The sequence below is a fragment of the Vigna angularis genome, chromosome 4 (genome assembly GCF_016808095.1).
Source record: "Vigna angularis cultivar LongXiaoDou No.4 chromosome 4, ASM1680809v1, whole genome shotgun sequence".
Lineage (NCBI taxonomy): Eukaryota > Viridiplantae > Streptophyta > Magnoliopsida > Fabales > Fabaceae > Vigna > Vigna angularis.
Window position 1 is genome coordinate 16,466,343 of NC_068973.1, and position 19,409 is coordinate 16,485,751.

At 34.5% G+C, this 19,409-nt stretch overlaps 1 protein-coding gene across 1 annotated transcript; it reads left to right on the forward strand.

Annotated features, from left to right (window-relative positions):
- Positions 1-3,665: 3,665 nt before the first annotated feature.
- On the forward strand, positions 3,666-11,901 carry LOC128196211 (uncharacterized). The gene is made up of 3 exons (XM_052876447.1): positions 3,666-3,955; positions 7,221-10,975; positions 11,729-11,901. The coding sequence occupies exons 1-3, from the start codon at positions 3,666-3,668 to the stop codon at positions 11,899-11,901; spliced, it is 4,218 nt and encodes a 1,405-aa protein (XP_052732407.1).
- The last annotated feature ends 7,508 nt before the right edge of the window (positions 11,902-19,409 follow it).

Here is a 19,409-nt window from a genome sequence, read left to right on the forward strand (position 1 = left end):
TAGTGCAGTAAAATATCTCTTAACCTTGTAAAAATGTTTTAAAAGACAATATAAAATATAAAACTGAAAACACTTTCATTTCAACTGTTGTGTTTGTTTCATTTTTCGTCATGTTATTATATTTGTCTTATGATCATGAAAATAGAATGTATTTATAAGTAAAAGGGAATAAATAGTGATTAATATGATTAAAATAAAATAGTACATAATAGTAAATCTTATTAAAATAAAATAATAAATAACATCAAATCTTATTAAAATAAAATAAATGTAATAAAATTTAAATTTATTTACACATAAATAAAATTTAACAATAAAATTAATAATACATAAAAATACAAATAATAATAAGATTATTTATTAAGTTATGTTAAATATTTCTGGGACACCAATTATCTATATATTTCAACTTTAAATTCTACTTGTCATTAAAAAATTTAATTGGAAAATAATTCTTTTACTATTATTGAACAAGCTGCGCAAGGCGTGAAAGATAAGAAAGATATAATAAAAGTGGATATAAAATTATGAAGGTCTTTTATAATAACGAGTTAAAAGTTGTTAGAAATTGAAGATATTATTATAATAGATACAGCTAAAATTGCCTAGTCAAGCGGGCACATATAATTATAGTGTACAACTATTACTTTTTAGTCAACAAGAGAAAATATAATTATAGCGTACATTGGAATTCATTTACCAGTCATCACATATTTAATTTTCTCTTGGTTAGTCAGCTAAAAGTAAGGGTGACAAGAAATGAAGATAAGATATTTAGGTCCACACCTATTTAACACTTACAAAAGAATAATTTTGTTTTAAAATTTAAATTTAGGAAAGTTAAAATATAATAATACGAAAAAATACATATTTTTTAATTGAGTTTGTAATGTTTAATTTATTTTTAATTAAGGAATGTGATTATTAATGTTAGTTTGTCACGTTATTTAATTATTATTATATTTTATTTTATAATTTTTAATTTGGTAACTTTTTTATTTTTTTAATTTTATGAATTCCCCGCACTTTTTTTCGCTTTGTTAACTTCAAATAAATTTTTCTTTAATTCTTTAAAAAAAATCTATATTTTTCTACTTCATCATGGTTGATATTAATATTGTCACTATATTTAAACAAAACCAATTAATTAATTCTAATTTTTTAAAAAGTGAAAACGTTCCATGATTTTATTTTATGTGATCGATATTTGTACAACATGATAAATTCAGAATTTATATAAATCATTGTTTTTCATCAAAAACTTAAGTTTAAGTTTGATTTTAACATGTCACTTTATCTACAATTTGACTAAAATATCAAAATATATAATACTGTCCAACATAAATTTATATAAAAAAAATTATCATTATAAATTATTGTAATTAGTATTATAATTTTGCATGTAGCCAATGACAACATTACCACGTATTGAACCAAAACGAAAATTAAGAAAGGTGAGATGACCAAAGAATAATAACAAAGGAAAAGAAGGATAAATTATTTATTTTTCTAATTCAATGATAGTTAAAAGTGCTTTTCACAGTATACGTGTGTGTATATATATAAAGAAAAATAATGGTAAAAAAACAGTATGGATATGAAATTTTAATAATATTGCCTAAATATTTGTAGAAAATAAAATCCACTAAATTATTGAATATGTTATTTTTATTCCTCTGGCCATTAACTTTTAGCAGTCTTTTATACTCTGAACAAGTGACCCTCTCTTTTCCTTCTCTATCACTTTATTAAAATGTCCTCTTCCTTCATTTAAATCAAATAAAGTACAACAAAAACTTGTCATCTTATGATCCAACAATTTCTGCCAATTAATTAAAACACAACGTAAGACCTGTTCAAAAGTCCTATTTTAATTACTCTCATATTTAACCAATAATTTCGGTACAATTATGGTATTTCTTTTAATAATTGAGATAAAATTTATGTAGATTTATATAGGAATAATTATTTGAATTTTTTTATATTTTCCCAAAATTTTAATTAATTGACTCTATAACTTTCATTTTAATTTAAATAAAAAATAAAATAAAAAAGTTGACATAAGTTAACATATTCTCTAACTTAAAATAATATAAATATTAAAATTAAATAAACTTAATATTAACTAAATCATCTTAAATTTAAATAAATTAAATTAACATTGTAATAAGATAAATAAATGAATAAACACGTAAGATTATGATTATAATTTAATGATGATAACTTCAATAAAAAATTAAAATATATTTTATTAGCGCGCTAATTTAAACTAGAATAAATGTAAATATTAAAATAATGTTACTAATTTAAAAAAATACTTATGTTTGAGTAATAATTTAGTATTACTAAAGGTCACAAAGTTTTCACCTTGTTGTTAAAAGTTTAACTTCAATTGAGAATGCAATCTTAAAAATGGATTTTATGTTAAAGTTTGAAGAATGATAATTAACTTCCCTTCACAAAGTTTCTTAACAAATTATAAAGAGTTAAGACGCCTCCTAATTCATATATAGTCCCTTTTCTACATTTAGAAACAATATCAAAACGATATGAACATACCAACAAAGATATTGATCAAGAAAAACAACACAAAATCACATGCGAGTAGCAAAACTCCACATGCAGGGTTTCTATCTTTGTATAGTAGGTTGATCTTTATCTTTGTCAAGTTCAGTGGTGATGAAAGTTATGTGATTTCAGGAAGTGATAATACTAACATTAGGATTTGGAAGACAAAAGTGTCTGAACAACTTGGAGTAGTAAGATAACTTTAGCATATCCTTAGCATCACGTGACAATGTTTATTTCATGGAAAACGTTTCTTTGACAACGAAAAGTTGCCAACTTTTTTACAACAGCACGTGGCGGATGTCAATTGGTGCATTTGACAATAGAGTTTTGCAATTTTTAATGTATCGTTGGAGGGTATTTTGGGAAGGCTGAGGGAGAAAGACGAAAATCCTTTTCGCGATTTTCCTATTCTTCTTCCATTTGCGGTTTGCCAAGATATCTTTCGTTTCTCTTCTTGTTTTCTCTCTGTCTAACCCTAAAGTCGTCTCCCATCTCTGTCTCCACCATTGCTCTTGGTCTGTCTCGTTGTGCTCTTCTATTATGCTCTTTGTGTGTGGCGCGAACCACCACCTTCGTCTGCAGCATTAAAGTTGTCTCCCACTTCCCTCTCCACCATTGCTCTTGGTGCGTCTCACTGTCATCTTCTGCTATCCTCTTCGTGTGTGGCGTAAACCACCACCTTCGTCTACAACATTGGTGTATTGGTGTGGTAGGAAGCAAGACCTCGTCTCCACCATTCGTGCATTGTGTCTCTTTGCCGCAAGCCACCTGGGATTTAAGCTTTATCCAAGGTTGGTAGGATTATTTGTTCTTCGTTTATTATTTTTGTTAGTGATTTTGTGCTTATTGATGTGGATTAAATTGTTAAACCCTAAAGAAATCATTAAGCCAATATTGTATTGTCAATTTTATTTATGTGTTTTTGTAACTGTGGTAGTTGTGTTAATGGAATGGACTACATTGTATATTTTCTAACTATTATTGCCGATATTGTAGCTTTGGGCGTTTGAACGACTTTCTTTGCATCCTCGTTCTGATAATGCTTCATTTGTAAACCTACTACTAACATACATAGTAGAATATTGGCAGGGTATATGAAGGTTCAACATAGCATACTTCATTACGTTCTTTGTCGAGTATTACTTCCTCGTCCAAGCAATATTGGACAAGCCACAGAAGAGGATATTATGCTGATGTGGGCTTTTTTCAATTCTATAAAGATTAACTGGGGACATCTCATTAGACATAGGATGAAAAGGGCATTAAAGAACAATGCCCACCTACCATATCCTCATTTGATTACCATATTCATGGACCACTTTGGGGTCCCTACTGATAGTGATCCTTTTACCCAATTAAGTTCAAACATAAGATTGAAGCTGAGGTTATAGCCTCATTTACTTTTGTCAAAAATGTTGAGGGAGTATGTGATGGAGGACCATCCAAGCTCAACATAGGACCTTTAACAAGAGCCATGTCTAAGAGAATTCAAGAGGAAGAGGGAGCACTCACTACTTTGCTCTTATGGAGTATTAATTACTAAAATCTTCCTCCTCTTTAAATAACTTTACATTGTTTTGTAGGTCATTAAAATAAAGCTTGGCAAACACTTGGAGGAGTAACCAAGCAAGGAAAAGCAAAGGGTACAGCCCAGCGGCACCGTAGACAGCAACTCCATCTTCCTCTGCAGTTCTGCTTAGTTGGCAAACTTAGCTTGCTTCCCAAGCTTCCTTTCATTGCATCACGTGCCTTTAGAATAGCTTGCATAACACGTCTTAGAAGTTCTCCTTCATCTATAAATAGGGGGCTTCATCCTTTGTAAATTCAACTTTGAATTGATAATGAAATGCTGTTGAGATTTCTCCAGACATTCTTTCAGAGTTCAAACACTTTGTGCCTATTCTGCACATTCTCCTCTAGCTTCCTTCCCTCTTGGAAGGCTTTCGGAGCTTGAGATTCCTTGATCAACTCATACACCTTCATTGAAACACTCATCAAACACTTACCGTGCCTCATCGTCATCCAACTAACCGCTGCCTTCTCTGGTTTTGGAAGTACTCGTGATTGAATTGCAAGGATGCTTCCATCATTTGGCATCAAGAGCCAGTCGTTTCAGTCACGCTTCAAGAGCTAAGTGTCTCGTATCCATTCCTCTGTTTTTTTTTTCGTCTTGTGCTGTTCATATATGTCACTGTTCCATTTTGTTTTTCTGGTTTGATTTTGTGTTTGAGTGAATGTTTGATTCTATTCATTGTTCGTTAGTGTTTGTTCTTCATTTTAATCGGTGCAATTCTTTTAATTGAATCCAATTCATCTAAATTCATCATTTCCGTTTTGTATCATGGTCATGTGCAGAAAATCACTGCAGTTTTAATTCCGTCAAGTAATTGCTACTGTTTCAGCTTCGTTTTTTTTTTTCGTTTTCTTTGAGTCGTGTGCATCTACTAAGCTCTATGTTGATCCTATAAAGCAATGACATCAAATCAGCTTGATCATTTGAGTTAACAGCAGTGCACACTATTTTTGGTTCCAAATTCTGCAGAAAAAAGTCAAGTTCTGGGTTTATATTTTGTAATCTATTTTGATTCAGATTTAGTGATTCTTAAGCTTTGTACGAGTTTTTGTGATGTTCTTAAGCATTGCTAGAAGTATAACAACTCACAATACTCACAGAATTGCAAAATGTGTGGTTGAGTTCCTCCAACTTTAATTTCAGATTTTGCAATACGAGGCATGTCTGATTTCATCATGTGCATCTCCTTTTTGTTCAGATTTATTGATTGTAAAACTTGAGACAAGTTTATTTGATGCATTTATACATGTTTCAAGTGTTAACAGTTACAAATCAACAATGAATCACAAAAAGAGTAGTTGAGTTGTTTAAAACTCTGTTTCGGTAATGTCACAATAATTTCAAGTTTTGCACCGTACTTGATATCATTGCTTGTGTCTTAGGCCATTTTAATCTTCTAGCTCATATTTTCTAAGCTAGATCTAGTGCATAGGACCATTCTTCTATCTTGTTTGATCCAGCCAGCCTTGATTCTATGCAATTTTTTCAATTCTAATGCAGATTTCTAGTTTTTTTTTTGCTGCATAATTAGCAACTCTGACTATGATTTCGAGCATGTGTATGTTTCTGTGCATTGCAACTGTTTGAACACATTCATTTGACCATTTAAAACCTGTTTGCACTGTCCAATTGCTCTTTTCAAAGCCAAGGTATCATTTCACATCTGGAACCATCATTTTACTTGAAATATGCAAGTGCACACCTCATATTGAGATCTTGTCTGTTTTAGATCAGTTTCATTGAGTTTGGAGTCATTTTTGGTGAATTGAAATTGGTTGGTTACTGTTCATATGGTAAATTTTGAGCCAAATTGGTATTGACTTGCTGCATCACCAAATTTTCCTCATTTTTAAGTAGTGCACTTGTCATCTTTTACAGCAGTCAATTTCTTTGCTGATTGAGTGCTTGGACACACCTATTATGATGATATAAAGCTGCTTGAAGTGTCATTGAGCAGTTGACTTCACTGCCATTCAAATTCCATACTGTTGTTTCTTATTTTTCAGCCACTTTTACTACTGTTGTCATATTTTTAGCCACCATCTTATATTCAAATTCTAAACTGGTTTGGCAAAAGCTGGGGATCTTGTCCCAAACACAATTAAATCCATACACCGGTGTAAACCAATCTGAAAAAAGGCAATTAAATCCCTGCAATCCAGTTTACACATCAAAAACCAGAAAACACAAGTTCTACAGTTCTTTGTGGCATTTTGACAAACAGTTTGGAAATTACATCAAACAGTTTTACAGCACAGATTTTCCTCCTTGTTTTGAGTCTTTTCTTGCTTTTATAATCTGTTCTAGACCCTATCCTAGGTTCCTTTTGAGTGCTACCTTTTGTTCTAGCCGTATATCACTTGCATTCATCATTTTTGGCTTCCAAACTATGTTTAAAAACTGGTTTTTGGTTAACTAATTTCTAGTGCAGCAGATTTTCCATCACCTCACGGTTTCAGTGTTTGACAGTGGAGTGTGACTTCATTTTGAGGTGATCCAAGTTCCAACAAGCTTCCTCCAAGCGGGTAGCATACTAGGAAGTGGAGAGTTTGTAGAATTGGCTACAAAGGTTGTTCTCCAAGCTGCATTCTTGTGCAGTTTTCAGCAACATTTCCCCACCTTCACACCAAAAATTTCACATACTTTTGGAGCTAAACTACATTCAGCTTTGGTAGCCTCCCTTGTATACATAGAATAGCTCATTTTTTTTCTCCCTTTTTCAGCTTTGTATCACGGAACCTTTGAAGTTTAATTGCTTTACATTTCTCAAACTTAAAGTAACTTGGAAAAATGCTATCCAAGCAATTCCAAGTCTACTAAGCAACATTGTAATAGTTAGTTTCCACTTATTAGAGTGAAAGTGTGTTAAGGGGCTCCAAGTGTCACTTGCACTTTCACATAGGGCCGGTTATCATTGCCTTCCATTTCCATTCATTTATTTTCTTGCTTGATTGTCTTTTATGTTTTAAGTCTCCGTGATACTTAGGAGCGCGTTTCACATAGTTAAACCTTCGTTTGGTTTCTAGGAGCATAACATCTTTGCATTCCAAAAAGGTTTTGAAAGACTTCTATCTAGAAACTTGGGTGAGAAGCGTCAGGAGACACTTTGGCTAAGGAAGGACAAGGTTTCTAAGCTTGTCCATTGTGACTCTAGTGTTCAAGGTAATGTCACTCAAGATCAAGAGAACATAGAGTTGCGAGAAGAGCTCAATAGAACCAAGACTGAGTTGAATGAGCTAAGGCAAATAGTCGCCACTCTTACTATCAATCAAAGCAGGCACACACAGGGTACTCACTCTCATAGGCAAAATTATGATCAAGATGATCATTCCCACCATAGTGATCACCATACTTACCAACCTTATGATCACTATCAACACCCTCCTAGGCGACATCACAACCATAGAGAACATCATGTTGAACCTAAGCTTGACCTTCCTCCTTTCTATGGTAGAGATAATTTTGAAGAATACTTTGAGTGGGAGATGAAGGTTGAACAAATTTTTGAATGCTACAACATAGATGATAGGAGGAGAGTGACCCTAGCCACCTTAACCTTTCAAGGTGCAGCCCTTTATTGGTGGACATCCATCATAAGGGACCAAAGGATGAATGGCAACTACAAAATCCAATATTGGAATGAGTTGAAAGCAGCCTTACACAGGCGACATGTCCCAGCCTATTATGCTAGAGAAGTCATGGACAAGCTCCATAGACTTCAACAAAGAAACATGAGTGTTGAAGAATATAGGCAAAAATTAGAGTTACTCATGTTGAGAGCGGGAATCAAAGAGGAGGAAAGATTCACCATAGCTAGATTCCATAGTGGATTAAACTATGAGATTAGAGATAAGGTAGAACTCTTACCTTACTTAGATCTAAATGATTTTGTCCAGCTATGTGTGAGAGTGGAAGAACAAAACAGGAGAAAAGCTTCCACAAAAAGAACCTACCCTACCACATCATCATATAGGAGAGATCTTAAGAGGGAGGGTAGATTTCCAAGATATGAGGAAACAAAGGAGAGAGAGCAAGAAAGGACACAAGATAAGTTCAAAAGCAAAGATAGAGAGCTAAAAAGGGAAAAAGAAAGCTCCAAAGGAAAAGAACAAAGAATTCCAAGAGAGCCACCCAGAGATACCAGGGGTAGGGAGACTAGATGTTTCAAATGTGGGGCCAGAGGACACTATTCAACTGAGTGTCACTTTAAAAAGTCAACCTATATCCTTGAACATAAAAGTAATAGTGAGGAGTCGTCCTCTAGTGTGTCTGAGTTGTCCTCATCTGAAGAGGAACATGAAGCTCCACCTTGCGATGGAGATCTTCTCATGGTTAGGAGACTCCTTGAGGCAAAGCATGTTGAGTTAGAACAAACTCAACGAGAAAACCTATTCCACACTCGCTGCAAAGTTCTTGATAAAACATGTTCTATGATTGTGGATAGTGGTTCTTGTTGTAATTGTTGTAGCACTAGAATGGTTGAAAAGCTAGGCTTAACTCCTACTCCTCATCCTAACTCTTACAAACTTCAATGGATAAAAGAGGATGAAGGAATAATTGTTAAGGAACAAGTAAGTGTTCCCATTTCCATAGGCAAGTATGAAGACCAAATCATTTGTGATATTGTTCCAATGGAAGCGGGTCACATTTTACTTGGACGGCCTTGGCAATTTGACAAACAGGCTTTGCATGATGGAGTCACCAACAAGATCACCATTCAACATAAAGGCAAAAAGATTATCTTGAGTCCTCTTACACCATCACAAGTGCGAGAGGATCAAATAATACTTAAGAAGAAGTTGGATGGTGAGAAGAAACTTTACTCTAATAAAGTTTCCAAAGAGAAGAAGTTGAGTTTGGTTGAAAGTGCCTCAACCAATGAAGTTGTCCCACTACACACTTCCAAAAATCTTTTCCTTGGACAACCTCACTTTCTTCTCTATTGTAAGGAGGCACTTCTTTCCATAAATCATTCACTTGATTCTCATCCAAAGGGGTTACAAAAGCTTTTGAAAGAGTTTGATGATTTATTTCCTAAAGAGGTTCCAAGTGGTTTACCACCTCTTCGGGGAATTGAACATCAAATTGATTTAATTCCAGGAGCCAGTCTTCCTAATAGGCCAGCCTATAGGACTAACCTCACAGAAACCAAAGAGATAGAGAAGCAGGTTAATGATTTATTGGGAAAAGGGTGGATACAGAAAAGCCTTAGCCCTTGTGCGGTGCCAGTGTTGTTAGTACCTAAGAAAGATGGATCTTGGAGAATGTGTACAGATTGCAGGGCTATTAACAACATTACAGTCAAGTATAGGCACCCTATTCCTAGATTGGACGACATGCTAGATGAATTACATGGAGCAAACATGTTCACCAAGATTGATCTTAAAAGTGGGTATCATCAAATCCGAATTAAAGAAGGAGATGAATGGAAAACCGCTTTTAAGACCAAATTTGGCCTTTATGAATGGTTAGTCATGCCTTTTGGCTTAACCAATGCTCCTAGTACCTTCATGCGATTAATGAATCATGTCCTTCAAGAATACATAGGCAGCTTTGTTGTAGTCTACTTTGATGATATTTTAATTTATAGCAAAGGTCTTAAAGAACATCTTCATCATGTGAGGAAAGTATTGATTTTGCTTAGACAACACCATTTATTTGCCAACTTTGACAAATGTACCTTTTGTCAAGAGAGCGTTATTTTTCTAGGCTTCAAAGTTGGGAAAGAAGGAGTACATGTTGATCCTAGCAAAATCAAAGCTATCCAAGAATGGCCTATCCTCAAAACAGTGGGAGAAGTAAGAAGTTTTCTAGGTCTAGCAGGTTTCTATAGACGCTTTGTAGAAAATTTTTCTACTATTGCTGCTCTCCTTAATGAACTTTTGAAGAAGGATGTGCCATTCAAATGGGATGAGAAACAAAGTCTAGCTTTTGAGACCTTAAAGCATAAGTTAACACATGCACCCATTCTACATTTACCTAATTTTTCCAAAGCTTTTCAAGTAGAATGTGATGCTTCTGGGGTAGGAATAGGCGCTGTTCTTATACAAGAAGGTCATCCAATAGCTTATTTTAGTGAAAAACTTAGGGGACCTACTTTGAACTATCCTACCTATGACAAAGAACTTTATGCCCTCATTCGAGCATTGAAAACTTGGGAGCATTACTTAGTGTCTCAAGAGTTTATAATAAACACTGACCATGAATCTCTCAAGTATCTTAAAGGGCAAGGAAAGTTGAACAAGCGACATGCAAAGTGGATTGAGTACCTTGAACAGTTTCAATACGTCATCAAACATAAAAAGGGGAGTACTAATGTTGTTGCGGATGCTTTATCTAGACGACATGCATTGCTAGTTACTCTAGGATCCCAAATACTAGGTTTTGATGACATTAAACAACTTTATGAATCTGATCCTACCTTTGCATCCACTTATGCATCTTGTCTTAAGAAGCCATTCGATGGATTTTATATTTCTGAGGGGTATCTTTTTAATAAAGGAAAACTATGCATACCCCAAGGATCTATTCGAAAGCTTCTTATCAAAGAAAGTCATGGTGGAGGACTCATGGGCCATCATGGAGTTGATAAAACTCTTCATACTTTGAAAAGCAAATTTTATTGGCCACACATGAGAATAGATGTCCAAAAGCATTGTTCTAGTTGCATAGTTTGTTTACAAGCTAAGTCTAAAGTAATGCCTCATGGACTCTATCTTCCTCTTCCCATAGCTAGTACCCCTTGGGAAGACATTAGTATGGATTTTGTCTTAGGTCTACCAAGAACTCAAAAGGGCTTTGATTCTATCTTTGTGGTGGTTGATCGATTTAGTAAAATGGCTCATTTTATACCTTGCCACAAAGTAGATGATGCTAGCTATATAGCAAAACTCTTCTTTAAAGAATTTGTTAAATTGCATGGTTTACCCAAAACTATAGTTTCTGATAGAGATGTTAAGTTTCTTAGCTACTTTTGGAAAACACTTTGGGCTAAGCTAGGAACTAAACTACTATTTTCTACTACATGTCACCCACAAACTGATGGGCAAACAGAAGTAGTAAATAGGTCTCTATCTACTCTATTACGGGTAATGTTGAAGGGCAATATTAAAAATTGGGATGATCATCTACCTCATATAGAGTTTGCTTATAATAGAGTAGTTCACAAAACTACTAAACTTTCTCCTTTTGAGGTTGTTTATGGTTTTAACCCTCTCACACCTCTTGATCTACTTCCCCTTCTAGAAACATCTTCTTTTCTTCATAAAGAAGGTCTTTCTAAAGCGGAGTTCATCAAAAAGTTGCATGAAAAGGTTAAAACACATATTGAAAAACAAACTCAAAAGTATTCTGAATACAACAACAAAAGGAGAAAACAAGTACTCTTAAAAGAAGGAGACTTAGTTTGGCTTCACTTGAGAAAGGATAGATTTCCTTCTCAACGCAAATCCAAATTAAGCCCTAGAGGTGATGGTCCTTTCAAAGTGATCAAGAAGATAAATGATAATGCATATCAGTTAGACCTTCCTGAAAGTTATGGCGTCAGTCCTACTTTTAACATTTGTGATCTAAGTCCTTTCATAGGAGATGCCCAACAGGGTTCCCAAGATCTGGGGACAGATCTTTTTCAAGAGGGAGGGACTGATGGAGGACCATCCAAGCTCAACATAGGACCTTTAACAAGAGCCATGTCTAAGAGAATCCAAGAGGAAGAGGGAGCACTCACTACTTTGCTCTTATGGAGTATTAATTACTAAAATCTTCCTCCTCTTTAAATAACTTTACATTGTTTTGTAGGTCATTAAAATAAAGCTTGGCAAACACTTGGAGGAGTAACCAAGCAAGGAAAAGCAAAGGGTACAGCCCAGCGGCACCGCAGACAGCAACTCCATCTTCCTCTGCAGTTCTGCTTAGTTGGCAAACTTAGCTTGCTTCCCAAGCTTCCTTTCATTGCATCATGTGCCTTTAGAATAGCTTGCATAACACGTCTTAGAAGTTCTCCTTCATCTATAAATAGGGGGCTTCATCCTTTGTAAATTCAACTTTGAATTGATAATGAAATGCTGTTGAGATTTCTCCAGACATTCTTTCAGAGTTCAAACACTTTGTGCCTATTCTGCACATTCTCCTCTAGCTTCCTTCCCTCTTGGAAGGCTTTCGGAGCTTGAGATTCCTTGATCCACTCATACACCTTCATTGAAACACTCATCAAACACTTACCGTGCCTCATCGTCATCCAACTAACCGCTGCCTTCTCTGGTTTTGGAAGTACTCGTGATTGAATTGCAAGGATGCTTCCATCAGTATGGGTTCACAAAGCAGACACCGCCAATCAACAGCATGAAGGCAAAGAAGATGAGGGTAATCCAGAAGACAATTCTTCTACAAAACTAACTGATGTCATAAACCGCATCAAACAACTATAGACCTTCGTGGGGAAAAGATTTGATGTGTTGGAAATGCGAGTTAGAAACATTAACGTGGGGACAAGATTTTATGTGTTGGAAACGCGAGTTGAAAACATTGAGGAACAAATGAATTACCTATGCAGTCGCTTTGATGAACAACCTCGTAGTTAGATTACATAGTATAATGTTATTTATTTTTATTAGGTACATTATCATTACTATATTGCTTCATAAATATTGTAAGGTTTTTTATTACTCAATTGCTTTATCAATCTTGAAAGTTTTCTTTATCAACGTTTAACTTACATTTTCCAATTTCTTACGTTTAATACAAAGGTCTTCCACAACGAGTGCTGGAAATACTAAAATCAATAAACCATATAAGAAAAACACATTTTTCAAGCTCTTCCCACAATCAAACATAACAAACAAGTGTCATCCATTCAAAAAATCTCATGAAATCAATAAAATTGTCTTTAGGGGTCAAGTTGTCAGAGTTGGGTAATGCAATTCAACTTTGTGGACAACAACCCATTTAGCTCCTAGTAATCGATTATAGGTCAATTGTAAACAATTACAAGGGACTGTAATAGGTACTGACTTTTGAAGACTTCACCTACCTTAGTCATGACAGGGGCTTTCCTCCACCTTGGAATGCCCAAACCTCAATTTTCAAGCTCCTCTCACAATCAAACATCACAAACAAGTGTCATCCATTCAAAAAATCTCATCAAATCAATAAACTTGTCTTTGAGGAGTGATGTTGTCACAATTGGGTAGTGTAGTTCAACTTTGTGTACGAAAACCAATTTAACTCCTGGTAATCGATTACAGGTCCATTGTAAACGATTACAAGGGTTTGTATTGGGTAGTGATATTTGAGGACTTCACCTACCTTGGTCATGAAACCTACATTGGGTCTTTCCTCCACCTTGGACCGTCCAAATCTCAGTTTTCAAGCTCTTCTCACAATGAAACATGAAAAACAAGTTTCGTTCATTCAAAAAATCTCATCAAATCAATAAAATTGTCTTTGAGGAGTGATGTTGTCACAACTGGGTAGTGTAGTTCAACTTTGTGGAAAAAAACCCATTTAACTCCTAGCAATCGATTTCAGGTCCATTGTAAACGATTACAACGGACTGTATTGGGTACTGATGTTTAAGGACTTCACCTACCTTGGTCATGACACCCACATTGGGTCTTTCCTCCACCTAAGACTACCCAAACCTTGAATTTCAAGCTCTTCTCACAATCAAACATGACAAACAAGTGTCATCAATTCAAAAAAGCTCATTATATCAGAAAAATTGTCTTTGGAAGTGATGTTGTAACAACTAGATAGTGCAGTTCAATTTTGTGCACAAATATTCATTTACCTCTTGGTAATCGATTACAGGTCCTTTGTAAATGATTACAAGGGACTTTATTGGGTACAAATTTTTTAGGACTTCACATACCTTGGTCATGACACCCACATTAAGTCTTTCCTCCACCTTGGACAGCCCGAACCTCAGTTTTCAAGCTCTTCTCACAATCAAACATGACAAACTTGTGTCATTCATTTAAAAAATCTCATAAAATCAATAACATTGTCTTTGGTGAGTGATGTTGTCACAGCTGGATAGTGTAGTTCAACTTTGTGGAGAAAAACTCATTTAGCTCTTGGTAATCGATCACAAGTCCATTATAAACGATTACAAGGGACTTTATTTGGTACTAACTTTTGAGGACTTCACCCACCTTAGTCATGACACCCACATTGGGGCTTTCCTCCACCTTGGACTTCCCAAACCTCAGTTTTCAAGCTCTTCTCACAATTAAACATGATAAGCAAGTGTCATCCATTCAAAAAATCTTGTCAAATCAATAAAATTGTCTTTAGGGAGTGATGTTGTCATAGTTGAGCAGTGTAGTTCAACTTTGCGAACAAACACCCAATTAGCACATGGTAATCGATTACATGTTCATTATAAATGATTACAAGGGACTGTATTGGGTACTGATGTTTGAGGACTTCACTTACCTTGGTCATGACACCCACATTAGGTCTTTCCACTACCTTGGACTACCCAAACCTCAAATTTTAAGCTCTTCTCACAATCAAACATGACAAACAAGTGTCATCAATTCAAAAAATCTCGTGAAACCAATAAAATTGTCTTTGCGGAGTGATATTGTCACAGCTGGGTAGTGCAGTTCAACTTTATGTACAAAAAATCATTTAGCTCTTGGTAATCGATTACAGGTCCATTGTAAACGATCACAAGGGACTGTATTGGGTACTGATATTTGAGGACTTCACCTACCTTCGTCATAACACCCACATTGGGTCTTTCCTCCACCTTCGACTACCCAAACCTCAGTTTTCAAGCTCTTTTCACAATCAAACATGACAAACAAGTGTAATCCATTCAAAAAATCTCATCAAATCAGTAAAATTGTCTTTTGAGGAGTGATGTTATCACAACTGGGTAGTGCATTTTAAATTTGTGTACAAATATCCATTTAGATCCTACTAATCGATTACAAGTCCATTGTAAACATTACAAGAGACTATATTGGGTACTGAAGTTTGACGACTTCACCTTCCTTGGTCAAGACACCCACATTGGCTACTTCTTCCAACTTGGACTTCCCAAACCTAATTTTTCAAGCTCTTTTAACACTCAAATATGACAAACAAGTGTCATCAATTCAAAAAATCTCATCAGACAATAAAATTGTCTTTAGGGAGTGATATTGTCATAACTAAGTAGTGCAGTTCAACTTTATGTACAAAAACTCATTTAGTTCTTCGTAATCGATTACAGGTCCATTGTAAACGATTACAAGGGACTGTATTGAGTACTGATGTTTAAGGACTTCACCTACCTTGGTCGTGACACTCACATTGGGTCTTTCCGCTACCATCGAATGCCCGAACCTTAGTTTTCAAGCTCTTTTCACAATCAAACATGACAAACAAGTGTCATTCATTCAAAAAATCTCATCAAATCAGTAAAATTGTCTTTGGGAGTGATGTTGTCACTACTGGGTAGTGCATTTCAACTTTGTGTAGAAATATCCATTTAGATTCTACTAATTGATTACAAGTCCATTGTAAATGATTACAAGGGACTGTATTGGGTACTGATGTTTGCCGACTTCACCTACCTTGATCAAGACACCTACATTGGCTTTTTCTTCTAACTTGGACTGCCTAAACCTAATTTTTCAAGCTCCTTTAACACTCAAATATGACAAACAAATGTCATCAATTCAAAAACCCATTTAGCTCCTGGTAATCGATTACATGTCCATTGTAAACGATTGCAAGGGACTTTATTTGGTATTGATTTTTGAGGACTTCACCTACTTTGGTCATGACACCCACATTGGGTCTTTACTTCACCTTCGACAACCTAAATTCTTCACCTTGGACTAACCACACCTCAGTTTTCAAGCTCTTTTCATAATCAAACATGACAAACAAGCGTCACCCATTCAAAAAATCTCATCAAATCAATAAAATTGTCTTTGGGGAGTGACGTTGTCACAACTTGGTAGTGCAGTTCAACTTTGTGTACGAATATCCATTTAGCTCCTGGTAATCGATTACAAGTCCATTGTAAACAATTACAAGGGACTGTAATGGCTACACCTGTCTGGAATGCAATAAAATTTTGTCCTAAAGTTATTATTGATGGGTGATCAATTACTCAATCACATTGGACAATATGTTTATTAACATTCCCAACAACAGTTCAAATGACAATGACAATAATTTAGGGAATAACAATTCAAACCACATTCATAATATTTAAGGGAAATAAAGTTGTACTTTTATTAACATTCACAAAATTTGATATAAAACATTAATCGATTACATCTATGTACAACGATCTGTTACTTTGTATAACAACTACACACACACAAATCACTCATGTTTCCCATAATTTTCAGTGTAGGGAGTTCTAAGCGCTTTACTCTATTAACGCCTTCGTGATCCGACCCTCACAAACCTCTGTATACTGGGTTGGTTGGTGTAAATGCCTCCCAGGCTTACAAAGTCAATGTTCATGTGGATTTCTTAACGAGGCATATTGTGTCCACCATCATATTTATTCCTCTCTTTATTCTTCTCTTCATCCAACTCTGCCTGCAAAGCAAAAACCTTGGTTTCTAGTTCTTCAACTATATTAGGTGATGTCTTCATAAAGCACAAAAGAGTTTCCTTGCTTGAAGCACCAAGATCATCACCCACTTGAAAATTAATAAAAATTACCATAGTATACAACCATTGATTTCAACACCTAAAATCACTAAATATACTACAACATACAAAACTGAACCAACAAAGTACATATCACTCCCGTCTCTATAACACGTCTGATGAAGTTCTCTCCTACATTAGTATTCAACCAATGCAATATTCTTGTAAATTTCTCTACAGGACCTTGGCAGGAATGAAATGCTCAAAAAACCAAACCTCAAATACATGAAAATCACAAAATGAAGTCACAATCCAAGCCACAACATCAACATATTTAAATTTGAATCAATAAACAAAATTTACTTACAACATGTAAACACATCCATCAACGTATTGCTTGCACATTTTCCTTTCCTCAAAGCCATAGAAGCTTTGCATAAACTACCTAACAAATAACGATAAACTATAATACCCCAACAATAACAACCCAAACGACCTAACTTGTCAACAATTTTAAACATAATTGGAAAGACTTTTCTGCTACATTTAGGAAATAAAACTTCAGATATCCCATCCAAAATGTCCAAGCTACAAAAATGTGATAAAGGGAAGTTTTCATGTTCTGCCAACAAAAACTCGTATATCAAATTCAGATCATGTTTTCCTTCACCAAAGTATTTCCCACACATACTACCTTCAACTTTTTTCTTTAAGTTAATATTTTCTCCATCTAAACTCAACCCTAATCCTAAACAAACTTTAAGTTAATATTTTCTCCATCTAAACTCAATCCTAATCCTAAACAAAAATCATTTTCCTTTAATTCGACAACTTTATCTCCAAAACAAAACCCACCACTCGAATCAACCCATCTAACCAATAATTCATTCAAAATATTCCTTCCAAGCTTAACGTTATAATTCAAATCTAAAAACCAACGAAATGGCGTCTTCTCAAGAACTAACTTGTGCTCCTCAGTCAATCTTTCATTCAAAGTACAAACATACTTGGGTTTGAAAGAATGACGAATGCACAACTACATGAAAGAAAACAAAATTTCACGTTACAACAATGATACCCTAAAAATTTTAATATAAAAGGAAAGGACACATACACAAACGACAACAGTAAAAACGAAAGGGCAAACCCAAAACGCAAACAACGAAAGGGAATAATCCATATACCTTATTTGAACCACCAACGTCACCGGAGGAATCTATTACGCACAATACCACCAACAAAATGAAACCAAAAAGGTCAAAACTTTAACACAAGGGACAGATTTTAGTTCGACCTAGGCAAATGAAAATGTTGAGAATAGGTTGGAGAATGAAAATGGAGAAAAAACGAAAAAAATGAAGACGTTGAGAAAATGGAGAGAGAAGAAGAATGAAGAAAGGTGCTTTTGGAATGAAGAAAATTTGAATCCTAAACTCTTTTCCACATCACCTTTTTATAAAAAATGTTTATTTCATACGAACCAATCATATATTGACATGTGGCGTTGTAAAAAAGTTGACAAAAATGGGTTGTCAATCGGTATCCTTGTTTCATAGTGGTACACACTTCTCCTGATAAACATAGTACTAATTAAGTATCAGTTTTTGCAAAATCTCCATATTATTAATCAGTCCACAAGTTCTTCATATTGCAGAGGACCTGAATCTGGTGATAAGCAAGAAGGACAATTCAGCTATACCTTCAAAGCATACCGGGTGTGTTTGGAATTGAAAGATCATACCTACCAATTGATGCTGCCTTACTCTCTGCTAGAAAGTTGATAGCACGCAATATTGAAAATTAATGGGGAAATAATTTGGTATTAAGATGAATAAATGAAGGGTGTGTGGTTGGATATGAGAATAGCGTGGTGGGGGGATGATGGAGATGGTGGGGCTGTGTTGAAAATGAGAGTGAAGACAGCGACTCAACGTCGAGCTGCTCTGGGCGACAATTGATATTTGCCACTGGATCCACTCGTTTATTCCCTGCACCACCAAGCTTTGCACTAACCAAACACCTAGATAACATTTCCACAAGAATAGACTATTCAAAAGGTTACTATTAATTTAACTCCTTGGAAATACTCTCTTAAATGATTCTTTTCTTTTAAATAAATTTATTTTCTAAACGACAGTCTATGGATTATTAATAGTATATGAGCTAAATATAATGATTATTTTCCTTACAATTCGGTAATAACTAAGCTGTTGTGATCTTTTTAGCCATGATTTGAAAAAGTGTTGCTTGAACAATAAACCTTAAAAATGCAATAATGTAACTGTTTTCAAATTTAGTAAAATTCCTTAATTTTAAAAATGCAACAGTATGATGGGTTTTATTTTATTTTTTGTTCAAGTTAATTTTATTGGTTGTATAAATTGCTACTATATAATGAATATAAATTATATTACTTATAGATAAAAATTATTAATGCTAACTTGGTGCAGATTAATGGTTATATTTATAATTGTGTAAAAATATTAATTTGGTGCACATTAAAATGAAAAGACCTGATTAATTTTTTATTAATAAGACTAAATTAAATAAAATAAACAAATTATAGAATACAAAAATAATTAATTCCTTTAATTTTTAACAAACTTTTGATAACTAAAACAATCCAAGTTAACTAGTAGTAAATAATATATTTTTCTTTTTC

Bases quoted from the DNA above. Each gene is read 5' to 3' on its own strand.
- LOC128196211 (XM_052876447.1), top strand. From the start codon at position 3,666: ATGAAGGTTCAACATAGCATACTTCATTACGTTCTTTGTCGAGTATTA. The intron at 3,956-7,220 runs GTTATAGCCTCA...ACTTCTATCTAG, and splicing joins AACATAAGATTGAAGCTGAG to AAACTTGGGTGAGAAGCGTC. The intron at 10,976-11,728 runs GTAAAATGGCTC...GTCCTTTCATAG, and splicing joins TGTGGTGGTTGATCGATTTA to GAGATGCCCAACAGGGTTCC.